The sequence below is a fragment of the Lagopus muta genome, chromosome 27 (genome assembly GCF_023343835.1).
Source record: "Lagopus muta isolate bLagMut1 chromosome 27, bLagMut1 primary, whole genome shotgun sequence".
In the NCBI taxonomy this organism is placed as follows: domain Eukaryota; kingdom Metazoa; phylum Chordata; class Aves; order Galliformes; family Phasianidae; genus Lagopus; species Lagopus muta.
In genome coordinates this window covers 4,091,210-4,106,187 of record NC_064459.1, presented here as the reverse complement: position 1 = coordinate 4,106,187, position 14,978 = coordinate 4,091,210, and the positions used below count along the sequence as shown (strand labels likewise).

General features: G+C 54.8%; 3 protein-coding genes and 1 non-coding gene across 5 annotated transcripts; 3 read left to right on the top strand and 1 right to left on the bottom strand.

The window, feature by feature from the left end:
• The first annotated feature begins 255 nt into the window (after positions 1-255).
• On the top strand, positions 256-4,469 carry DUSP26 (dual specificity phosphatase 26). Its single transcript, XM_048928287.1, has 4 exons — positions 256-559; positions 2,431-2,703; positions 2,984-3,192; positions 3,678-4,469. The coding sequence occupies exons 2-4, from the start codon at positions 2,525-2,527 to the stop codon at positions 3,875-3,877; spliced, it is 588 nt and encodes a 195-aa protein (XP_048784244.1). The 5' UTR covers positions 256-559; positions 2,431-2,524; the 3' UTR covers positions 3,878-4,469.
• An 897-nt stretch (positions 4,470-5,366) lies between these two features.
• RNF122 (ring finger protein 122) lies at positions 5,367-10,593 on the top strand. 2 transcript variants are annotated; one of them, XM_048928190.1, is made up of 6 exons: positions 5,367-5,493; positions 8,484-8,640; positions 9,461-9,506; positions 9,868-9,909; positions 10,211-10,290; positions 10,364-10,593. In XM_048928190.1, the coding sequence occupies exons 1-6, from the start codon at positions 5,469-5,471 to the stop codon at positions 10,476-10,478; spliced, it is 465 nt and encodes a 154-aa protein (XP_048784147.1). In that variant the 5' UTR covers positions 5,367-5,468; the 3' UTR covers positions 10,479-10,593. The 2 variants fall into 2 exon arrangements, with proteins under 2 accessions (XP_048784147.1, XP_048784146.1); XM_048928189.1 differs by having other exon boundaries at positions 10,208-10,290.
• An 11-nt stretch (positions 10,594-10,604) lies between these two features.
• Positions 10,605-14,977, top strand: TTI2 (TELO2 interacting protein 2). Its single transcript, XM_048928186.1, has 7 exons — positions 10,605-12,049; positions 12,411-12,597; positions 13,078-13,170; positions 13,486-13,670; positions 13,756-13,899; positions 14,404-14,566; positions 14,842-14,977. Exons 1-7 carry the CDS (start codon positions 11,481-11,483, stop codon positions 14,920-14,922), a joined length of 1,422 nt encoding a protein of 473 aa, XP_048784143.1. The 5' UTR covers positions 10,605-11,480; the 3' UTR covers positions 14,923-14,977.
• On the bottom strand, positions 10,991-11,084 carry LOC125685351 (small nucleolar RNA U13). Its single transcript, XR_007373434.1, has one exon. It is a non-coding gene; the product is annotated as a small nucleolar RNA U13 (small nucleolar RNA).
• Position 14,978: the final 1 nt, after the last annotated feature.

Sequence of the window (14,978 nt, the reverse complement as noted above, 5' to 3'; positions counted from 1 at the left end):
ACAGATTCCCCCCCCCCCCCCCCCCCCCCTTCCAGGCTTATTTCCTTCACAAATGAAGAAATTGTCACCAAACCCCAGCTTTGCTTAACAGACCCCAGCAAGGGAGCTCATCAGGGTCAATTATCACAAAGAAATGACAGAGCATCCTCCACAGACAGCTGCAGAGGTACGATGATGCTAACCATGCCACCAGCACCATTGCATCAGAGCTTTCCTTTCCCCTTCTCTGTCTGCCCGGGGCTTTGGTTTGCTGGAGGAGGAGTGAGAGCAAAGCTGCTATTATTGCTGTTGTTTTTGTCTGCGTAGTAATGGGCATTTATGTGCGGGTGTGTGCATGCCTGTACGAGAGCCAGCGTTTGTGTCCGTCTCCCTCATTCCTCCCTTATCCATCCATGCACAGCATGATATAAACAAACCTGCCTCTGGACATGTCATGCCTTAAAATAGATGTTCATACATCAGCCTTTCCACAGCAGCGGCGGCAGCAGCAGGAAGACATGGCCGACTGGATCTGAGCACACCACACGTTTGGAGCAGAGACATCTCAGCCCTCACCAAGGTAGAGTAACAGGGTGGGCGTCTCCTCCCTCTTGCGTGTCTGTCTGTCTGTCTCCGGGAGCGTGCTCTGCTCCAGGCAGCTCTCCTGCTACTCCCCTCCCTCTGAGCATGGCATGACAAGCAGAGGGGCTCCGAGCAGCCATGGGCAGAGCGGGCTGTGAGCTGTGATGGGGTGCCTATAGGGGGAGGGTGGGGTCTGTCCTGAGTACTCGGATGCGGGGCAGTTTCTCTTCCCCTGCAGCACTTCAGGCACAACAGTGTGCTGGGGGTGGGATGCTGGAAGCCAGCTCTGGGCCTGAGGTTAGAGCTGCATCCCCCCCCCCCCCCATAGGTATGGATTGCTGGTTTTGCAGCAATAAGGGGGTCTGCTGTTTGGCTCAGCACAGCCTTGTAATGATGACGTGGTGTTTTTTTTCAGACCCCTCTGTTGTTTGTTTCCTCATGCTTCCTATGGTGGCATGTGGCTGCGCTGCAGCCAAGGTCACCCAAGGTTTAAGGGCCCGGCACGCAGCCACACTGTATCCCTTTTCCAGGTGGGCTTTGCCAAGTCTGAATTCCCAGCATGAAGGAGTCCAAAATTCATCAGGGCAGAGATGTGTCAGGGTGAGATGCAGCCCTGCTCAGAACTGGGGAGCAGTGCCTGGGACGAGGGTGCAGACAGCACTGACCTCTCTGTGCAGCACCCCAGGCACAGGGCGAGGGGAGGAGAACACCCAGGGGTCTCTGGACCCCCTCTGAGCTCCCCTATGTCCTTGCAATGTTTTTCTCCTACGCACATTGCCAAGAAATGGCTGGAGGCTTCTCCCTTCCATGCTGCTGGCTGCTGGCAGGTGCCCTGGGCGAAATGTCAGAGCAGGGAGATGTGATCTGCTCCAGCCCAATGTCACTCAGCTTCCTCTCCCAGGGTCCCTGGGAGAAGTGGGCAGCACTGAGCTGCTGCTGGGGTTGCGGTGAGGGCCCTGGGGACACCTTCTGTCCCTCAGGCAGCTCAGAGCAGCAGCAAGATGGTGGGAAGGGGAACTGCGTGGGGATTGCATGCTCGTGTTGAGGGGTTGCATTGGTTGGGCAGCAGAAGGCAGCTCTGAGCTAATGCCTGGCTGCAGGGATTGCCACTGCTTCAGGGAGGTTTTATGCAAATGGGTGACATGTACTACCATGATCCAAAGGTTTGAGAGTGGAGCTGTGTCCCAGAGGACCGACTCTGTAAAATGAGCTTTCTCATCCACTTAACTCTTTCCCACCTGAAACCAGCCCTGATGTTCAAAAGCAGCAGCAGGACTGATGTGCTCAGAAGGGTTAATCCTGCACTCCCTCCCTGCAGGCTTTTGTGCCTGGTCTGCAGCAGTCTGGGCCCGGGCCAGGCTCTGCATGGTGCCATATAGAATCCTCCACCTGTTTGGGGCATTTCCTCCCCAACCCTGGTGGCTTGCCCAGAGCTGGCCGCCTTTCGTTGCTTTTGATCACAGGTTGGCAGCATCAGTTCTTGAGCTGGCTTTGTCCTGCTGGCAGGCAAAGCCCCCGAGCCAGCTCAGGAGGAAGGTGGTCCTGTATGGAGCATCTCTTGCCAATATGGCTTCAACCCAAAGTTGTGGAGCTGGAGCAGAACCTCAGCCCATAGAGACTCAGCAATCTGGCTGCCTTTCTGGCTTCCCTCCTCAGCCCTGGCATTGCAAACTGCTCCCCAGCAGTATTGCTTCTTGGAAGGGACCGTAGGTGATGCTGTCTCACAGCGGGAACCACTGGATAGCTGCCTGTACACTGCCCTCTCTGCAGGAAGATTGGGCCTGGCTGTTTCAGGCCAGCAGCTCTACAGCAGGGCCGGAGTGGGAGCTCCCCATCCTTCTAACAGCAACTCCACCACTTCCATCACAGGACCGTGGGTGGCAGCAGCAGCAGAAGAGACCTCCAGGCCACTCTGCGGCCTTCAAGACCCCACAGGTATGCCTTGTGGGTCTCGGCAGCTCCAATGGCTTTCCTGTCCCGGTTCTCCAGGAACAGCACCAGGTCACCGAGTCGGAGTGTGCGGGAGGAACGCAACCACCATCCCATCCTCAGCATCTTCGAGCTCGAACGGTTGCTGTACACAGGGAAGACAGCCTGTAACCATGCTGATGAGGTCTGGCCGGGACTCTACCTGGGAGATCAGTACGTATCACAAGGGGATGAGAAGTGAGGGGATGAGGGATGGTTTTTGAAATGGAGGAGACTAGGAGAGGAAAGTTGGGAAAGTGAGGGAGAGGAGGACATGGGTTGAAGGAGGAGGAAGGACCATGTGCCCGTGGACTGTGAGATTACCTATCACTGTGAGTTTGAGTTCAGCATCTTTACTTCTCCTTTGGCTTTCTCAGATGCAAATGCTTGACTAGGACATTTGAAACTTCTCTTTAACGTGGAATTTTCCTGCACTGTTTCTCCCTCCCTGCAGAGATATAGCAGCCAACCGGCGTGAGCTGGCTCACCTGCGCATCACCCACATCCTCAACGCCTCGCACAGCAAATGGAGAGGGGGTGCAGAGTACTACGAGGGCACAGGCATCCGCTACTTGGGCATCGAGGCCCACGACTCGCCCTCCTTTGACATGAGCCCCTACTTCTATCCTGCAGCTGACTTCATCCATCAGGCGCTGAATGAAGGTCAGTGATAAAGAGCGCTGGGACAGACGTGGAGAATGCGGAGGGTGGGTGGAAAGCTGATTGGCATCCTAGGAAACAAAGCTACTTCCAGGCTGATGTCTTTGCAGAATCATAGAAATATTAAGGTTGGAAAAGATCACTAAGGCAATCTAGTCCAACAATCTTCTGGTCTGGATCGCCTCCTCCAAAGAGGAGATGGGCCATATTAGAGTCCTGGCCCCATGGGTCACAGCCTCAGCCTGTGTCCAGCACTGTGGCTGCTCCTATTCAGACTGTTTTGGGAGACCCTGTTGCTCTGATACCCTTTGCCAAGGAGGGGACAACTGTGCATCATAGCCATGCTATAGCTGAAGCCCTACCTGCAGCCCTGGAGGCTGCACGCCTGACTTCAGCACCAGGATGCACGCAGCAAATTTGGATCCTCAGTAACTTTGTATGTGGGATATTCACCCTGCTGTGACACAGCCCCTGTGTTTTACCCACAGGAAGGATCCTTGTGCACTGTGCTGTCGGGGTGAGCAGGTCGGCCACCTTGGTCCTCGCCTACCTCATGATCCGCCACCACATGCCCCTCGTAGAAGCCATAAAGACGGTCAAGGATCACCGTGGCATCATCCCCAACCGGGGGTTCTTGCGCCAGCTGGTCGCCCTGGACAATGCCCTGAGGCTGAAGAGGAGCGCGTGAAGGAGGATGAGAAGGGCCGTGTGGTGGGAGCAGCGCAGTGCTCATCCCATACCACTGAGTGGCAGAGGTAGACAGGGCTTTCCTCTTGGTGCAGATGCTTGGCAGCTAATGGGTTCCATGCAACCGGTCTCCCCCAGCAGAGGGGGTCCACAGACATGCGAGCTATTCCTAGTGGTAAAGCATAGGCCCTCAACCTGCAATCTTGCCACTTAGGTAGGCCTAATGCATAGTCTCCTTCCCAGCCTGCTCATGCAGAGATGCCTCTGGAGAGACATGGCCCCACGTTTCAGGTTATTCTGGACCCCTGTTGGCTCCTGGAAGCCTTCAAGGGTTGGTTCTCTCGTGTGGCAGATGCATCTGCCAAGCCTGTCCCATCTCTCCCTCCCAGGAGACTGAAGCTGTGTGTGTTCCTTGTCTTGTTTCCCATTTGTTTTCGGTCTGTGCAGCGATGTGAATTAGGTCTGGCATATGGTCCCCGGCAAACAGGCCTTTATTCATAGTGTTTGGGTGTCCTCCATGCTTAGTGATAACCTGTACAAATAAAGGCAGTGCTAAGGAAGAAATCTGGCCATCCCTTGTGTGCTTTGAGACAGACTTTGTGTCCAGGCTGCAAATCTGCCATGGGTGTGGAAGAACATCGCCTCGGTGTGCTCAGGATTAGGATGGGCAGAAGTCCTCCCTGATCCTCAGTCCAGGACAGAAAGTTGTGAATCAGAGAATGAAATTACTGTCAGACTGCGTGTGCTGTGCATTGCTGGGTGTGTTGTGCACTGCTGGGTGTGCTGTGCATTGCTGTGGGTGCTGTGCATCACTGGGTGCTGTGCATCACTGGGTGCTGTGCATTGCTGGGTGTGCTGTGCATTGCTGGGTGTGCTGTGCAGTGCTGTGTGCTGTGCATTGCTGGGTGTGCTGTGCAGTGCTGTGTGCTGTGCATTGCTGTGGGTGCTGTGCATTGCTGGGTGTGCTGTGCAGTGCTGGGTGCTGTGCATCGCTGTGTGCTGTGCATTGCTGTGGGTGCTGTGCATTGCTGGGTGTGCTGTGCATTGCTGTGGGTGCTGTGCATTTGCTGGGTGTGCTGTGCATTGCTGAATGCTGGCAGTGCCCGGGCACCTCTGCTGGGAGGTTGATGAGCAGCGAGGGATGCTGCTCATCGAGGGAAGTGTCTGATCATGCCCAAATCTCCTTTGCATCGCTTGCACAAGGCTGAGAGTCACTGGGAGCTCCGCGCCTGCAGCACAGCTCCCCGGACAGCTGATGCACAGAATCACAGAAGGGTTTGAGTTGGAAGGCACCTAAAAATCCTTCTGCTCCCGTTCCTGCCATGGGCTGGGATATCCCCCAGCAGCCCCATCCAACGTGCGGGACGTCTCGCAGGGATGCACGGTGCTCTCCTCCCCGGCGCAGAGCGGGGCTCGGGGCGAGCAGAACCCGAAGCTCCGAGACCGGGGGCGGCTCCGGGGGCGGCTCCGTGGGCCGGGGCGGAGTTTGAGGGGCCGGGGCCGCTCCCTGCCGCCCGGCCCGGCCCCGCTCCCGGCCATGGCCCGGCGCTACGCACGGCGGAGCCGGTCCGGCCCCGCGGAGCCGCTCCCGGATGCCCCCGTTCCAGTGGTGCCACGGTGAGAGCGGGGCCGGGGTTTGGGGCTGCAGCCCTAACCGGGATGGGGTTGAGGGGTTGGGGTGGCTCCAGGCTGCTTCGCGTCCCGGGCGGTGCCTTCTGGCTCCTCCCGGAGCTCCGTGGACTCGGGTCAGGATTAGGGTTAGGGTCAGGGTCAGGGTCACGGTCACCTCCCTCTTGTTTCTGGTTCACTTCCAGAGCTCCAAGCCCACTGCTGATGAAACTTGCAGCGTTTTTGCTCGTGTTGCTCAAAATGCAAACCCTTCTCCCACGTGTCTGTGGAATAAACTTATGTTAGTGGAGCCCAGGCACGGCTCCTCACTCTGCTCCTGGCTGAAAGAAACTCACAGAAACATGGAACTGTTTGCACATGTGAGGGAGTTCTGTTTAAACGAGAAGTGGTTGATTTTTATGACTAATAGCTGAGAAGCTGAGCTGGGAATTCCACCATCAAAGCTCTGCCTCAGCAACAAAGGCCGGGTTCTTTTAATTTATGGAGGGGTTACAGCCTTTGAAGCTAAATATAATGCAACCAGTGGCTTCCTCTGCTGTAACGCAATGCCCTGCGTGTGCTGTGCAGCTGGGGTGAGCAGTGCTCCTGCAGGCAGGCAGGCTGCCCATGTGCCAGCCGTGGGTTGCCCTCGTGGGCTGCATTAGTGCTCCTCAGCAGCAAATGCAGCAGCCCCAGGCACAGAATTTGCTTTGGGAGGCTCTGAGCAGCCACAGCTCTCCCAGCTTCCTCCTGTTTGGGCTTTGGGCAGCGCTGAGAACAGAGCCTGCCCTTGTGTAAAGGCCAGGATGTGGGTTTAGGACTGGCCTTAAGCATCTGACGTGTGTGTTTTGGCCTTAAGCCCTGACCTCACAAATATTTAAGTCAATGGTGTCCAGCAAAATTGCTTTGTTGTATACTTGTGAGGATCGTCGCAGAATCGGGGCCATTGGTGCGAATAAACGTGATATCCAGCAAAGAAATTGAGTTTTCAACACAAATAGTTGTGCTCCCCATTTCATAACAGAAGGTATGTGCTGCACTGGCCTGGAACTGCAGCTCCTCTTTGGCATCACAGCTTTTCCTCCCATTGCTCAGCTGTTCTCTGGGGGATTTGGTGGTCCCCAGCCCTGATCTTTGGTGGGCACTGTCCCTGCTGTGAGCTGTTGGCACAGGGCAGGCTTTTGCAGGAAGCCCATTGCAGCATCACAGCAAAAATTATATGGAAGCTGCATTCAATTTTGGTGATGCAAAGCTCATAGCTTTTGTGCGGGAGTGGAAAGAATGGTTTTATTTAATGACCTGCTGAGTTTTCCATTTGTTTGATTGAACAAGAATTGGGGGTGAGGGAGAAGCTGTGCTCAGCACAAACCCCATGCCTGCATCCAGCTCACAAAGCACTGCACAGACAGTCACCATTCGTGCCTGCTGCTTTCCAGGCCTCTGCCTTCAGGTGCAGAACTGGCCCTGGGGAGGCTTACATTGGTTGGTTTGGGTTTGGTGCCCATCGGGCCTTTGCTGTATTAAAACCAGATTTGCTCTGTTCCTCTCGAGCTAAAAATACAAAAGCCTTTGTCAGGCAAAGGGCTGTGCTAATTAATCCCAGCACCAAATCAGCGCCCGTCCTGCTAATAAATTCCATTGGGAAGAGATGCAGGAGCCGGGGGGTCTGGCTGGAACGGCTGGGATTGCTGCTCCAGGACCCATCCTGCTCCCTAGCTGGGTCAGGCACTGCCCAGAGCTGTGCTCCCTTCTGGCCCTTGGGAATTCCTGAGTGCCTTTTTAGCAGGAATGAACCTTGCTAAGCTGGTGGGTCTAAAATTAACCCTGCCAGCTGTGTTGCGACTGGCAGGGACGTGTCAGAGCTGCTCCTCTCTGCTTCCTTCGGTACGGGGCTGTAAGTTACAGCTTCTCCTCTCCTACCTCATCTGTGCCCCTGCTCCATGTTACTGCTCTGCCAATCCCTGTGTGTGAGTGGCAAAGAGTGGGGACAGCCCTGCATTCCCATCAAAAGAAGGGCCAAATGGGACTCAGCTTCCCAACCCTTAGCTTGTTTTGGGGCTGCTCCTGGTGCCGTAGTTCTTGTGGCAGTGGAGCTTTTCACACGTGGAAGGAGCATTGCTTTATCTGCATGCTCATGGACTATGATCGTTGCCACAACTGTTCTCCTTTTGGTCACCTTCAAATTGAGCCTTGCTCCATCCCTCAGCACTGCTGAGCAGTCTGTGCACCCTGCATACAGCATTACCTCATGTGCTTGTTCCGTGGGGTTTTTTTTTTAAAGCTGAGATAGTTCTTTTAATATATTTTTTTCTTCTTTTCCCCCTGCAATCATTTCCAGCAGGGGGGAAAAAAAAATCCCCAACAAAAAAAAAAACAAACAAAAAAGCAACCCTTTCCTATTGTCTTTTCCTGCACCTGGTGGTCTGGAGAGCAGAATGCTGGGAGAACAGCAGCCAACAAACAAATCCTCCCTTTCATGCTCCATAGATGAGTGGCACATAGGCTGCGTCAAGCAATTACAGGAGGCAAAGGCCAGCAGTGGCTCTGCCCTCTGTAGGCAGGAAAACCTCGTTTCCTGCAGCCCAGATGCTCACCTGATGCCCATCTCTGAGCTGGATGCCTCCCATCCTTCGCAGTGCACAGATCTGCCTTGGGCACATCGTGCTGCTGGAGGGCAGCTCAGGTCTGTGGAGATGCAGCAGTCAGTGCTGGCAAAAGAAGTGGTGCTGCCCCTGCAGAGATCTCTGATTTCCAGCCCAGAAGACAGTGTCAGGGCTTTTGTTAGGGGATGGGAGGCTCTGGGGACTGCGTTGGGAGAGTACAGATGGGAGTGAGCAGGAGCTGCACACATCTCCTGCCCTGGTCTGCAGGGTGTCCTCCTACCCTGTCTGGCATATCCTGTATGGCATGGCAGAAGGTAAGTTTCATCTTCTTCTGTTCTTCACCTCTTCTTCCTCTTTTTTCTAATCTAAATACTGAGTTTTCTTCTCCCCTCAAAGGGTGCTCCTGCAGTCTGGGGCTGATTTACACCAGTAAACCCTGCACGATGCCCCCCATCACATTCCAGGACCTGCCACTCAACATCTACATGATCATTTTTGGCACCGGCATCTTTGTCTTCGTGCTCAGCCTCATCTTCTGCTGCTACTTCATCAGGTGAGCCGGAACCCTGCAGCACTGATTGCTGTTCTGATGGGGACTCATCATCCAGGAGCATCCGCAGAGCCTGGACCACTGTGCCCATCGCTTTGTCCCGTTGCACAAGAGCTGCTCATCACAAGGCTCTGTCCCAAGGATTGGGGCCAGGCTCAGTCCTCTGGTCCCCTGTGGCAGAGCAGGGCAGGAAACGCAGGAAGGGGCTCTTGTTTTTCAGGGGACCACGCAGAGCAATGCATTGTGTTGGGCAGGGGAAGGAGCAGTGCTGCACAGGAGAAGGATGTCTTTCCACTCCCCTCCCAGCTCAGGGAAGGCTATTTTTAAACTCAGCAGCAGCAGCTGGCGTTTCTTGTGGGTTCGAGTTGCTCTGTCCTTCACTGCAGGATGCCTCAGCCCCACTGCAACCCTCAGCCATTTGGGAGCTCTGGGAGCACATCTCAGTGCCTGGCCTGGGGGAGAAGTGAAGGCTGCAAGCGTTCTCATTCCCCCTATGCTATGCTGGGTTGCTCTGCAAGCAGCTCTCTCCTCCATCTGTCTCAGCCAAGGTCGTGGTGGGGCTGGGAGCTGCCAGTGGGTGAGTGCTGGAAATAGGGCGCTTCCTGTGCCGCGAATGACTTCCGAAGGCAAACAATTGGGGCCGTCGGCCCTTATCGCTGCCTGCTGCTGATTCCTGCAGGTGGAGCAGAGCCCTCGGCTCTGCAGGAGAGGGGCTTTGGGAGGGGGACTTAGGGAGCATCCTGGAACTGTATCCATGCTGTTCAGATGCTCCTCTCGGGGATGCTGTAAAGTTCACGGTGCTTTTTTTTCTCCCCATCTCTAGCAAACTGCGGCACCAGGCACAGAGTGAGAGATTTGGGTACAAGGAGGTAAGGCTGATGGCTGTTTTCTGCAGACGCCTCTAGAGATGTGGGGTCAATGTAGGAGGTGGGAGCAGCTGGTTGGGATGCAGCAGGGTGTGATGGTTCTTGTCCCCAGCTTACCCACCAACACATTGGGCACACAGCTGCAGTGCCCAGCTCAACCTGCCCCTGCCTGGCTCATTTCAGTGAAGCTTAAGGGCTGGGTCTGTCCCACAGGAGCCCAGAGCCCCATTTGAGGTGGCTAATGAGCACGTGGGCACTGTTTGTCCAGCTTGGACTTTTCCCAGCTCCATGCTTGCTTCATAGAAACCTACCACTGGATCAGTCCCCAGCTGCTCCTGATACTCATCTGCTGTCTCCTTCCCAGGTGGTTTTGAAAGGTGATGCCCGGAGGCTGAATGTGCATGGGGTGAGTATGGTGCATTCATCACAGCTCCATCCTTTGGGCTCACATGGGGCTCCTGCGATTGTATGGTGACAGAGTTGGACAGGGATGTGTCAGCATCAGGCTGGAATCAATAGTTCTGGGTTGAAAATCAGGAAGCAAAACCCTTCCTTGAGCAGCGTGGGGCTGGGAATACCCAGGAAGAGGCATTCCAGCAGCAGGGCTTCCCCAGCCACAGCATTTCTAGCAGGGGCAGTGCATGGACATCACTTTGGGTTCCATGTATTCTTGCTCACCCTCACCTCTTTCTCACCCCCTGCAGCAGACCTGTGCCGTCTGTCTGGAGGACTTCAAGGTGAAGGAGGAGCTGGGGGTGCTGCCGTGCCAGCACGCCTTCCACCGAAAGTGAGTACAGGTGTGTGGGCAGCAGGGGATTCCTTTCTGGAGATTTACATCCTCCCACGTCTCTGCTCCGCAGGTGCCTGGTGAAGTGGCTGGAAGTGCGCTGCGTGTGCCCCATGTGCAACAAACCAATGGCAGGTCCAGCCCAGCCCCACGCCAGCATCGGCACTCTGCTGGATGAAATGGTGTGAGCAGCCCCGCCGGTTTTCGCAGGATAATGAAAGCTTAATCCTGAAGGATTTCGGGTTTGTGAGCCAGGGTTTGGCTCACGGTGCATCGCTTTGTTTCGGGGGGGGGGGGGGGGGGGGGGGGTTAGGGGGTGTTTGTTTGTACCCCAATGTGCTCTGTAGGGACCGCCTGGGTGGAGCTGAGTTGCTCCCTGCTCAGAGCGTTCTGTACCCCAGCCCTCCGGACTCTCAGCCTCCCCCCCTTTTGGGGAAGAAATGTACAGGTTTGTGTAAAACAGATTAAAAGGATGTTTGTCAGTCGGGCTGAAACGCGAGTATGAAATGCAGGGCAGAAAACAGCAGGGCTGCGCAATAACATTGAAGCGCCCTAAAATACCCTGAAAACAGGAAAACCCAACCGCGAGCTGAACCCAAAACCGACACGAAGTTCGTTATTTCGCTCCTGTAATTAAAACCTACAGCGAAACACGTCTGCTGATTCGTCAACTGCTGATTCGTCAGCGCGACCCTCCGGCGCTCAGAAAGGGCTGTGCACGTCGTAACAGAGGGCGCACACGTCACGCAGCCGCGTGCTACTCCCATTCATCATTCGCTATGAACCGGAAGGATCAGAAACACGGCCCTCCGCTCCCGCCCCTACTGCCGCGCACCTCACCCGGAGCTCACGGCGAGGTGCCCTCTTTTCGTTGTTCCTGTTGTCTTTTGCACCTTTCGTCCTCCGCCTATGGATACAGCTCAGTTCTGCTCTCATCGCCTTTCTACGCGTCTTCGGGTCTGCACGATAACTCAGTAAAGGGTTCTTATTACCTATGCTAATTTATTCGCACGTCGCCACGCCCACTTCGCCATTTACAGCAGAATCTGATTTTACGACAGCGGGGAAATCTGGTTTTACGACAGCAGCGCGCTTTGTGGTAGTGGCGTGGTTTACGGCAGCGTGAAGGCAGCTGCTGTTCGCTGTGAGGCGCTGCGGGGCTTTCGGAGCGGCGTAGGTCGCGCGGTGCCATGGAGCCTCAGCCGCCGGCCGAGCAGGTGCTCCGGCAGCTCGGCCAGCTCCTCTCCCAGCGGCCCGGTGTGATCACGGAGCTGGGGGCGTTGCTGGAGGCCGCGGAGCCGCAGTGGCTGTTCGGGGCCGGGAGCCCCGCCGCGCTGGGCGAATTGGCGGCCGCGCTGAGCGCCTTCGCGGCCCTCCCGGAGCGCGAGCAGGACGCGGTTGAGCTCCGCGACGGGGACGGCGCCTACGCGGCCGCAGCTGAGAGAGCAGCCGATGTCGGCGGTGTGTTCCTGCGGCTCCTCGCTAAGCTAGAGGCTGCCAAGGCCGACGAGTCGCTGGGGCGCGCGGTAGAGCCGGTCCTGCGGCGTGTGATGGGGCACATCTACGTGCTGGCGGTGACGCACATCGAGGAGGCCGCCTGGACCGGCGTCAGGTCGCGCGCTGTGGCCACGGAGCTGCTGGGGGCTCTGGTGCGGGCCGCGGGCTGCGGGACGGTGGCGGAGCTCCTTCGGGGGAAGAAGGAAGAGGAGGAAGGAGGATTCGCGGCGGTGATGAGGCTGCTGAGGCCGCGGCTGGGCAAGTGAGTGGGAAGAGCGGGTCCTGAGTGGGAAACGTGGGGAGATTTGGTGTGTGACTTCGTGCAGGGTGAGCTCACGTTAGGTGGAGGGCCGCAGAAATGATCCGAGGGATGGAACGTCCTCCCTGTGAGGGCAGGCTGAGGGGTGTGCGGCCTCAGGAAGAGGAGGCTCTGGGGAGAGTTCAAAGCAGCCTTTCAGTATCTAAAGGAACAGACTCCTTAGTAGGGTCTGTTGTGATAGAACAAGGGGAAACGGTTTCATACTAAAAGAGGGGAGATTTGGGCTCAATATAAAGAAAAAGTTTATTGCAACTTCCAACTCAAACTATTCAATGATTCTCTGGGCTCCTGTTGGTATTCCTAGAGACACCTGGAAGCGTAACCCAGCCACCAAGCACGTCTTCTCCTGGACACTGCTGCACATCACCCGGCCATGGCTCAGCCAGCACCTGGAGCACGTCCTCCCCGCATCGCTGCTCATCTCGGATGACTTTCGGGAGGAGAACAAAGTCCTGGGTGTGCACTGCCTGCACCACATCGTTCTCAATGTGGTAAGGGGAAGTTGGATCTCCTCCTGGCTGTTGTTTGTAGGAAGGGTGGGTTGGATACCTGTCAGGTTTCCAAAATTTCTGTTCATGGTTCTTCTGTTAACCTTGTAATTTTCCTCCTTGCTCCGTGCTGTCTCTTTTTAAGTTTGTATTTCTCCTATCGCAGCAAGCAAAGATTTCCTTTGCCATATTTTGAATTCAGATGATGCATGCATCAACCTAACAATGATTTACAGGACAGGGTATTAAATTAATGCCAAGGGAACTGCCAACCAGCAGCTGGGGAGGCAAGGGAAAGTGGCTGCTCCTGTGCATGGCAAGGTTCAAGCTGCATTTGCTATGGCACCTGGTCCCACTTTCTTGTAAGCAATGTTCCTGAGTGCTGTTTTCACAAAGCCTAGGTTTGTGAATACTTCCCTTCTGATTAGGTTAAGTGAGCACAGAAGGTGATGCTTGGGAATAATGTTGTGTGCTCTCTTTCAGCCAGGTGCTGATCTGTGCCAGTTCAACAGGGCTCAGGTTGTGTACCATGCCCTTTACAATCACCTCTACTCACGAGAGGCTCCTCTCATCCAGGTAAGATAGCAGAACTTAATTTTAATATGCCTTATGTTATTGCATATCAGCCCTACGTGGGGTAGGCAGCTAAAAGCATGAGGAGGCAGAACCTGTTTGCTCCCAGTTCAGGTTGTTAACAGCAGGTATTTGCATCCAGGGGACAAAGTAACTCAGCAGATTTCAGGAGCAATGTCAAAGGTGGCGGCAGCCTTGCTGAAGAGGCCAGCCTGGGGGGAAGCAGGCAGAAAGTCTATGGGGGCTGCAGCTGTAGGGGTTGGAAACTGCATGTAATTTATGTCAGAGGGACTGCACAGGTTTCCCATCCTGCACCAGGCAGTACTGCTGTGCCTGCTGGACTTGCTGCCTGTCCTGGAAAGAGCGCAGCGGCAGCGGCAGCAGCCCAGGCCAACCTCACCCTGTGATGAGGTGTTGCAGCTGGTTCTGACCCACATGGAGCCAGAGCATCGGCTCGCACTGCGGCGGGTCTATGCCAAAATCCTGCCTGCCTTTGTGCAGAGGTGAGAGCTGCAACCACAACCCTGCAGGACCTTGTTTTGTCCCTGGTATACATCTCCCTCCTCAGTGCGTGCTCTGTGTTGACAGACTTGGCATCCTGATAGCACGGCACCTGAAGAGGCTAGAGAGGGTTATCCTGGGTTACCTGGAAGTCTCTGATGGCCCTGAGGAAGAAGCCAGACTGGGAATACTGGAGACACTGCAGTGCACCATACAGCATGCTTGGCCCAGGTACTGATCTAGGGTGAAGGATGCTGCAGAAAGCATCTCCTGAATGGATATCGGCCCTTTCAGAGCTACATTTAGTGTTATCTGAGGCAAAGGCCTTGAAACCTGGAGGGAAGCTTCTCACAGGGAGCGATCACTAGCACAACTGCATTCCTGAAAAACCCTGCCCAAAAGTTAAATCTTTATTTTTTTATCTTTTTCCTGCTCTAAAAGCGTAACCTTGCCTAAAAAGTCAATCTATGTACTCTGTGTGGCAGAGTTGTGGAGCAAGTCCTGTGCTGTTAAAGTTACCTCTGTGTTCAGGGCCTGTGTCTTTCCTCTGGTGGGCATTCAGAAAGAGGCAACTTCCTTCAGCCTTATCACTGAAGCATTTGTTTCCTGTAATCCAGATTCACGTGTAAATAGCCACTAACAACTTCTGCCTGGAACTGCAAAGCAAGGCTGTGCTTTTGCCTGGCTCACATAGAGGTTTTATATTAAGGCATGCAATGCTCTTTCCTTTCTCAGAATGCCATGCAGGCTCCCTGTGCTGCTCAAAGCCCTACTGAAGATGATCTGGGATGTCCACACTGACCAGGGCTCAACACCAGAGCCAGTGAGAGCTGCCTTGCTCCAGAGAGCCACTGAGTGCCTCATCCTGCTGGATCGGTGCTCTGAAGGACAAGTGAAGGTGAGCTGGGGACCCAGTAATAATTTATCTCTGCTCTTCCCCCTTAAAAAACAAACAAACAAACAAACAAAACAACATGGTGCATGCAAGAGCCCATTTGTTTCTTAAATCCAACAGTATTTCCACCCACCCTGTTAGTACTTGGCTTAATTGATAGAGGACCTGATATACAGCAATGGATTTTGTATTGATCTCAAGGGCATCTGAGCACAGCTGATTGCACCATACATCTCCGTGTGCCAGGGCAATGGAAGCTGATGCTTTTCCTGTTTCAGATTCTGCTGGAAGGTGTGTACAGCTGTTGTGAGGAGAACCGTGTGCGGGAATGCATCAGGAGAGTGCAAGAGAACACGTGAGGCAAGACAAGGTTCATTCTGCTTTTTGTACAGTAAAATATCTTTTTTTATTTAAG